Source organism: Mirounga leonina, unplaced genomic scaffold (assembly GCF_011800145.1).
Source record: "Mirounga leonina isolate KUSES-001 unplaced genomic scaffold, KU_Mleo_1.0 Mir_151, whole genome shotgun sequence".
In the NCBI taxonomy this organism is placed as follows: domain Eukaryota; kingdom Metazoa; phylum Chordata; class Mammalia; order Carnivora; family Phocidae; genus Mirounga; species Mirounga leonina.
This window is the reverse complement of record NW_023270377.1, coordinates 83409999-83417825: the sequence shown is the minus strand read 5'-3', so window position 1 is coordinate 83417825 and position 7827 is coordinate 83409999. Positions and strand designations below refer to the sequence as shown.

Here is a 7827-nt window from a genome sequence, read left to right as displayed (position 1 = left end):
AATAACGTTAGCAGAAACTAGTTGTGTGTGTGTGTGTGTGTGTTTATGTTAGTGGGGGGAAGCTGCAAAAGACAAGAGAGGGCTGGGTTGATGGATGAGGGAGAAATGAGAAAAAAAATATTTTATATAGCTGTTTAGAGAAATTTGGGGCTTCTTTCAAAGTATTTATGGCTTTGTTTCTTTATTAAGATTTAAAAAAATCTCAGAAGTGGGATTTGATTAATTCGATAGTTTTTTTTCCCCTTCTTCTTCTCTTAGGAGATTCCCGTAGTAAAGACCACTGTGATAACTTGTCAGGGCTTTAACCTTTTTTAAAATTTAAATCATCTCTGATAATACATATGTCTCTAGGATTGCCATTGAACCATTATGTGCAGACTAAATTTTTTATTATTTCCTATTTATAGCCAATCTCAGTTCGTGATTAGATCAACCATATTGTAGTATAATTGTTTCATTTGTAATCTATCTGGTTGTTTTTATAATAGAGACATAACTTCTGTGTCCTGGTGACTCATAGTACTAACACAGAAGTCACAGGAGGAAGCTCAGGCTGACCATTTGGAATTGGTCAAATCAACTGTTTTTATTGGGCACTTACATTTAGATACGCCCAGTAGACTTTTCTTAGACTTTGATGTATTTTTTCAATAGTATATTTTGAAACAAAACAAAACAAAACAAGTCTCAGAACACTTGAAGTAAATGACAAATGTTTCTTAAAACTTCTGTAAATTATCTTTTTTTTTTCCAAATTTTGGGTTTTATAAAATTGAGCTTTTTATATGTTCCAGTTCATAAAACCTTTTCCCCTTTACATGCAATCATTACTTCCCAAGAGAAAATTGACTTAAAAATAGATTTCTTCCTTGACTACATGGAAACCCAGTTTACATAAACAATTTAGGTTCTTCTCTCTGCTTCTGGGTCTACCAGACCCACCAGGTGAATGAAATGCAAGAACTATGGGGATTTGTAGCGGCTCAAAACTTCTGTGATGTCCAGAGCAAGCAGAATGGTGAAGTTTGAGTTTCTCTCAAGAGGTGAACCCATTTTTGGATGGGTTCTCCAGCTCCTTTCCTCCCCGGCAGTGCAGAAATATGATGTTGCAGTCTCCAGCACTGTTAAATCAGCAGGGTTATCTGTAGCTAATGGTTATGCCTTTCTACTCTGCAGTTTGACTAAATGAATGGGCTGTACTGTCAGTTCTAATGACTTTGGAAAAGAGAGGCAGGCTCCTGGTCCCCTCACAAAGCATTATATGTTCAGTCTCACCATGTGAAGCAGATATTTGGTCCCCGCTTCAAACCATGGCAGTGCATGCCTGCAAAATTCCAGCGAGAGCCCAGAGTGTCCCACCTATTGTGGCAAATTTCCCATAATGTCCTGCAAATTGCAACATAGTTCGTGGGAAAAGTAGGAGGAAATTATTTTCCTGCATAGGGATAGCTCATGTGGGAAGGCTACTCCACAGGTTCCCGCAAGAATGGAGAAATACATCTGGTCCATTTGTGAAGCACATCATGGAATGGTTATTTTGTATCTCAATTTTACACTTTGGGGAAGTATTTGGAATGAACGAATTTCTAATAGATGGCTCTAGACTACGTGTTTGTACACTGCACCTTTTTGCTATTAAGGAAGTTGCTTCCCAAAAGAACGGTCATAGCCTCAGCCACACTTGCATGTGGGTATTTCTCCAAACTGTAGGTTCTTAAAGCAATTAACATTGACATCACAAGTCGATGGCAAGCTAGTCCTAAATGCATCAGCTTTTAAAAGGGCGTTCCCCAACAGCTTAATTGGTGAAAGTATTAGTATAAATTAAAACATGTGGGGAGACAGTATGTTTACACTCTCTTCTAGGCAAGAGGAGAATAAAACGTTAGTGAATAAATGAATTTTCTATTGTCCGCTGTTACCGTCCTCTTTGCTTCTTCTGTACAAGATGGAAATTAGGTTTCTAACAGCAGTTTTATTCCTATGACTCTACAGAAACTTTGTCATTCCCCAAGTAGGATGAATTTGATAAGTAGGCATTTATCCTTTTTGTGCTTGTTCCTTCTGAACAAGGGCAACTGCTCTCTACTGAACACTTTTACCCTCCCAAGCTGTGTTTGACATAATTACCGCACTGGAGCTAAGATTCATAATCTGATTGCCAATGTCAACAGAAATGAAGGCTTTCATGAAAAACAAAACCTGTTAAGTATACTCAAGGCACAGCATCAATCCCACTCATGAGTAATTAAAATACCAATTTATGATACATTTGTCTTTTACTGGTAAGTCTGGAAATCCTATGGATTTTTTTCTTCAGACATAGATGCTTGAAGGAGAATAAATTCTAAGGACAGTTACACCGCTTCAAGTTTTGGATTAGGATTTAATTCTACAAATAGCATTTTGAAGTACTTGCTATGTGTGAGAGAAACTAAAATGGACTGTTTTCTTTTCGTATTTAAGATTTCCTTAGCCCTAAGAAAAGAAGGAATTTAATAAAGTGGTTGAATTCTCTGTTGATTTTGTTTTGTTTTGTTTTGTTTTTTGTTTTTTGCTTGAATCTGGGGATTTGGTTCAAAGTTGATCCTTAAAGAAGGGAAAAAGCTACAATGTGTTGTACACTTCTTCTGTGTTAGTGGTTTTATTTGTTTATTTATTTTTCATGCACCAACCCTATGAAGTTTAAAGATGAAGCTCAGATACACAGAATAACTTGCCTAAGCCTAAACGATCGTACAGTAGTAGAATGGGGTACACAGGAGAGCAAGAATGAAAAAGTACAGTGCCTGGTGGCAGAGGAAATTGTCCATGTATCAAAGAGTTTCAGCACCTTGCCAAGTTCTGTCAGTAGGAGTCTGTGTAGCATATATAGGAATAGTTTCTAAGGGTACTAAGCCAAAGAAGAAAACTGTAGGATTAGACTGGGTCAAATTCATCTATACATTTGCCTTTACCTGGGTTTTGGGATTTAATGTGTTGGCTCAACCACCTGGGGATGATGTAAATATAGTAAACTGACCACTACACCCAATGGTGGTGTGGAGTCAATGGTGGTGTGGAGTCATTGACTCCTCAAACTTGTGCTGAAACAAGAACCCTTACCCTTCTGTGAAAGCTGTGAAGCAGATGTTGCCCGTCCTATCCCACCTCCTGCAGCACCAAGACGGCGAGGTTCTCTTGGACACCTGCTGGGCCCTGTCCTACCTCACTGATGGCTCCAATGAGTGCATCGGCCAAGTGGTCAACACAGGGGTCCTGCCCAGGCTGGTCCAGCTCATGAGCAGCTCGGAGCTCAGTGTCTTGACCCCCTCCCTCTGCACTGTGGGGAACATCATCACGGGAACGGATCACCAGACCCAGGTGGCCGTCGACGCAGGCATGCTGCATGTGTTGCCCCAGCTCCTGATGCACCCCGAGTCCTCCATCCAGAAGGAAGCAGCTTGGGCCTTGAGCAACGTGGCTGCAGGGCCTCGCCAGCACATCCAGCGGCTGATAGCTTGTGGCATGCTGCCTCCTTTGGTGGCTCTGCTGAAAAACGGAGAATTTAAAGTCCAGAAAGAGGCCGTTTGGACCGTGGCTAACTTCACAACTGGAGGCACCATAGACCAGTTGATCCAGCTTGTCCACTCTGGCGTCCTGGAGCCACTGGTGAATCTGCTTACCATCCAAGACACCAAAATTGTTATCATCATCCTTGATGTTATCTCTTTTATCCTCCAGGCAGCAGAGAAGCTTTCAGAGAAGGAAAACCTGTGTCTTCTGATAGAGGAAATGGGTGGCATTGATAAAATTGAGGCTTTGCAACTTCATGAGAACCCTCAGGTTGCCCTGACTGCTTTGAACATTATCGAGAACCATTTTTCTGAGGGAGAAGAAAGTGGCACAGTATTACCAGCCCTGGACCAAGATCATGAATTCTTAAACCACTTAACAAAGCAATACCAAGGCCCCACGACTCCTAAACCAAGGAGCAAACCCTAATGGGTAACTTCTTTAAGAACCTTCTATGTCTTGGCATGGCACAGGTGTAAAGCTTTTTAAACTAAATGTTAATAAAATTTTCGACACCTTCACCTCCATCTATCAAAAAAAAAAAAAAAAAAGAAAAAAGAAAAAAGTCAATGAGGAAGAAATGCTGGCGTTTTCCTGGAATGCTGTAGTGGAAGGAGTCCAAAGGCCCAGGGAGGTCTGAATGTTGGGATGAGTCTATTATATATGCAGTTTGTGCAGCTACCCACGTACCATGCCCCCAAGAAGAAACCCCATCACCTGAACATTCAGAAAAGTGTTGGCAAGGAAAAGCACCGGCCTCTGTAGTGCCTGTCCTCTGCAGGTTGGCAGGGACAGTAGGAGGAGGTGCATTGGCACTGGATGCCCCCAGGTTTTGACGGAATCGGGGACTCACAGAGTGGTAGGGGCCTCATTGCCAGCGCTTAACCAGCAAAGACAAGATGAGTGCAATTATCTTAATACGTTGCGAGGATGGAGTGGTGAGAAGAGTGTTTGACCCACAGGGACTTACGGCAATGATTCGTCCATCATGGAATCCCCAGGGATGAAATGGACGTGTAGCTTACTAAGGTGTTGCTTCTTATATGTAGAAAAAGGCTAGTGCACAGAAATTTGACTCAGGTCACCAAGGTGGGGGCATTCATGTTCAATTCCTAGACCTAATCTAGCTCACAGACCTGGAGCCGCTAAGTTTGTGGTAATTTGTTGCAGAAGCAATAGGAAACTCAGAGAGTAGTAAAATGCAGTTATAAAGAAAAATAGGTGAAAGATTTTGCTTGGCTGTCAAAGTTGGCAGGAAAGGGAGCGACCGATTAATTTCACTATGGACGAGTATAAGGGCATGTATATGATTTGAAACAATACTCTTAAAGATGAAGTCTGGCCATTCAGTTATAATGAAGGATAGGAATCTGAGAATTGCTATATGGTCACTTCTCTGAAAAATGAGATGTAGGTGTTTTGAAAGGTAAGAAAATGCCGGGCCAATTCATGGAGAATAGTGTGGCCCTCTAGGGAAGGAATGTTCTCCTTGTTGATTTTGTATCAATCCTTACTTCTACCAAAGGATTAGTCAGGTTCAAGAATCCAAAAACTGACTCTGAGGAGGGAGCTGGAGAATCAGACCTAGGCCTTTCCTTGGTTACGTCTCTCTCATTTTACTTCTCACTCCTGACTTTGCAGCTGCTTTTATTTTCTGATATTGGGATATTTTCTTCTCTTTCCACAAGGTGGACAGGCCTCTGGCTTTTGTGTTGGCCTAGGAACGCTGGGGCGGTGGCTCAACTTTTGCGACAAGTACTCTTACCTTTCCTTTCAGAAAAGGTGGCTGGTCTCAAAACCAGTCCATGTTGCAGTCAGTAGTAAATTCTGAGATTTTAGTGTGGGCTTAGAAGAAATTGTGGGTCACTCAGTGTGCTTTCATTTATGCCTCTATTTTGCTTCTAATTAGGAGTTTTCCATTGGTCCAGTGCAACAGACTAGAGCTTTGGTTTTGCTTAGGCATTGGGACCGAAGTCCAAGCTAATAATGGAAGTTAATTTGCCTAGCTCTGCCATTTTTATTTATACATCTATTTCCATGGGGACTTTGTGGGGATGTTAGGTGGATGGACCAAGATAAAATTTATGTATTTCTGAGTTTCTCTATGAACATCACCTCTTAAAATTTCTTCTCTTCACAACTCCACAGATGATGTACAAAATAAAAATTTTACTTTCTCCTTATTCAGTGTCTAGCTCTGAAGTACTGTGGATTTTATTCTGGTTTTCCCATTTTAAGAACACAATAGATGGGGAAAATGTACATAGAAAAGGAATACATTTTGAATTTACAGATTGAGTCATTTATTCAGAATAGTTTCCTAGGTATGAATAGTGCTTTAGTAGGTTTACCATTTAAATATAGTTTTAAGATTAAAAAAATTCATCATGAATGGAGATTTCTAATCTATTTACTTTATATAAAATTATATCTCATCATATAATATACAAAGATGTATATAATATTCAATACAAACATTTGATATACATGAGTTGAAACTTTTTTTAAAGTCAAAACTTCAATTCTCAGCCCATTGTAGTTTATCAGAAAAACCTGGGAATACATTTCTAAATTGTACATGCTGCCCCCTTCCCCAAGGTGATATTATGTTTCACCCCTGGACTTAATAACCTTTGGGAATTTCTTTTTTGAAAGTTTTTCAAGGAAGGCATTCTCACCTTATCCCCCAAAGTTTTCAGGATAAGCATTAAATTAAGTTTTTGCCTTACTTCTTTTTTTCAAAAATAAAGTGACACTTTTATTCCACTTGGCAAAAACTGTGTGATGAAAAGTATAACTTCGGGTGCCTGGGTGGCTCAGTTGGTTAAGCGACTGCCTTCGGCTCAGGTCATGATCCTGGAGTCCCTGGATCGAGTCCCGCATCGGGCTCTCTGCTCAGCAGGGAGTCTGCTTCTCCCTCTGACCCTCCCCACTCTCATGTGCTCTCTCTCTCTATCTCATTCTCTCTCAAATAAATAAATAAAATCTTAAAAAAAAAAAGTATAACTTCTACACGTACATTTAGGAAATCTGGCTTCCTCCCAATGATCTCTTTCTCAGACAAGAGTAATAATTTGTCATATCTTAAAGAAGTTGTCTTCATCTCACTCCAGTTGGGTGTTTGAAATTAATGTCTATCTTTCTATCTTCCCTGGCTTCCTCTCTCCTTCCTGGTCTTCTCTCCCCCCTTTCTTTCCTTCTCATCTTCCTTCCCTCCCTCCCTCCCTCCCTCCCTCCCTTCTCTCTCTCTCTCTCCTTCACACACACACACACACACACACACACACACACACACACACACACAGATAAGCCTTTGATAGAAACTAATTTTAAAGTAACAGTGATTTTTATGAAACTTAAAGAAGAAGCACTCAGGGTATCCAGTTCTGGTATCTGGTAAAATGGAGTAAGAACAGTCCAACCTGTCACTCATAATGAATGGAGCTATAAAACCTGGACAAAATGCATGGAACAGCTATTTGAGGATCTTACTAGAATGTGAAGTACCACTGAACCTACAGTGAGTTTACCATTTTTTCCCCTCTAGTGTACTCCAGCCTAGATTCAAGTAGTGCAAGACATGTAAGCACCATACTGAGAGAGAGAATCTGAGGGGAAGCCCTCTATTTCAGGCTCCAGGAACAGGACAAGGAAAAGGACCTTGTGGTGGGAACAGTGGTGACTGCAGGGGCCCACAAGTGCTTCAAACGTTGAGGAATGAGAACATTCAATATTTTTTCTTTCTTTGTCCTGCTGCTTGACCCTGAATGCAGATGCAGTCATGGGAAGTTTGTGTCAGGGTGGGTAACTAAAGCCCAAGATTTCTGGGGAACTGAAAATGGAGTCCTAGGGAATCAGTAAGTATCAAAGAGATCACGGATATACAGGGGCTGGGAAAGAAATCCCATAAAACTGTTTATGAATTCCTGCACTCACTTTTGTTGCACATGAATGGATCTAATTGTAAACAATGTACCACATACTTTGAGAATGGAACTAAGAGATGGGCAATTGCCCAGGTCCTAGATTGGCTACTGAGTGGCAAACACAGGAGACAAATGTAAATAACACTGCAAAGCTATTGAAAACTGAAATATAGGTTGAAAACACAAACGGCAGGAAGCTGGTTAGAACATGGAGTCTAAACCCAACTGGGTTGACTGCTTACTAAAAGCAAAATATCAACATTTTCCATGGGATTTAAACAAGACCCAGAGTCTCATAAGGTAATATTCAAAGTGTCTAAATATAATGGATAATTCATTGGCAAAC

At 40.6% G+C, this 7827-nt stretch overlaps 1 protein-coding gene across 1 annotated transcript; it reads left to right on the top strand.

The window, feature by feature from the left end:
* The first annotated feature begins 3033 nt into the window (after window positions 1–3033).
* On the top strand, window positions 3034–4076 carry LOC118011678 (importin subunit alpha-8-like). Its single transcript, XM_035006539.1, is given in 1 exon segment — window positions 3034–4076. A coding segment is annotated over 1 exon segment (951 nt). The 3' UTR covers window positions 3985–4076.
* Window positions 4077–7827: the final 3751 nt, after the last annotated feature.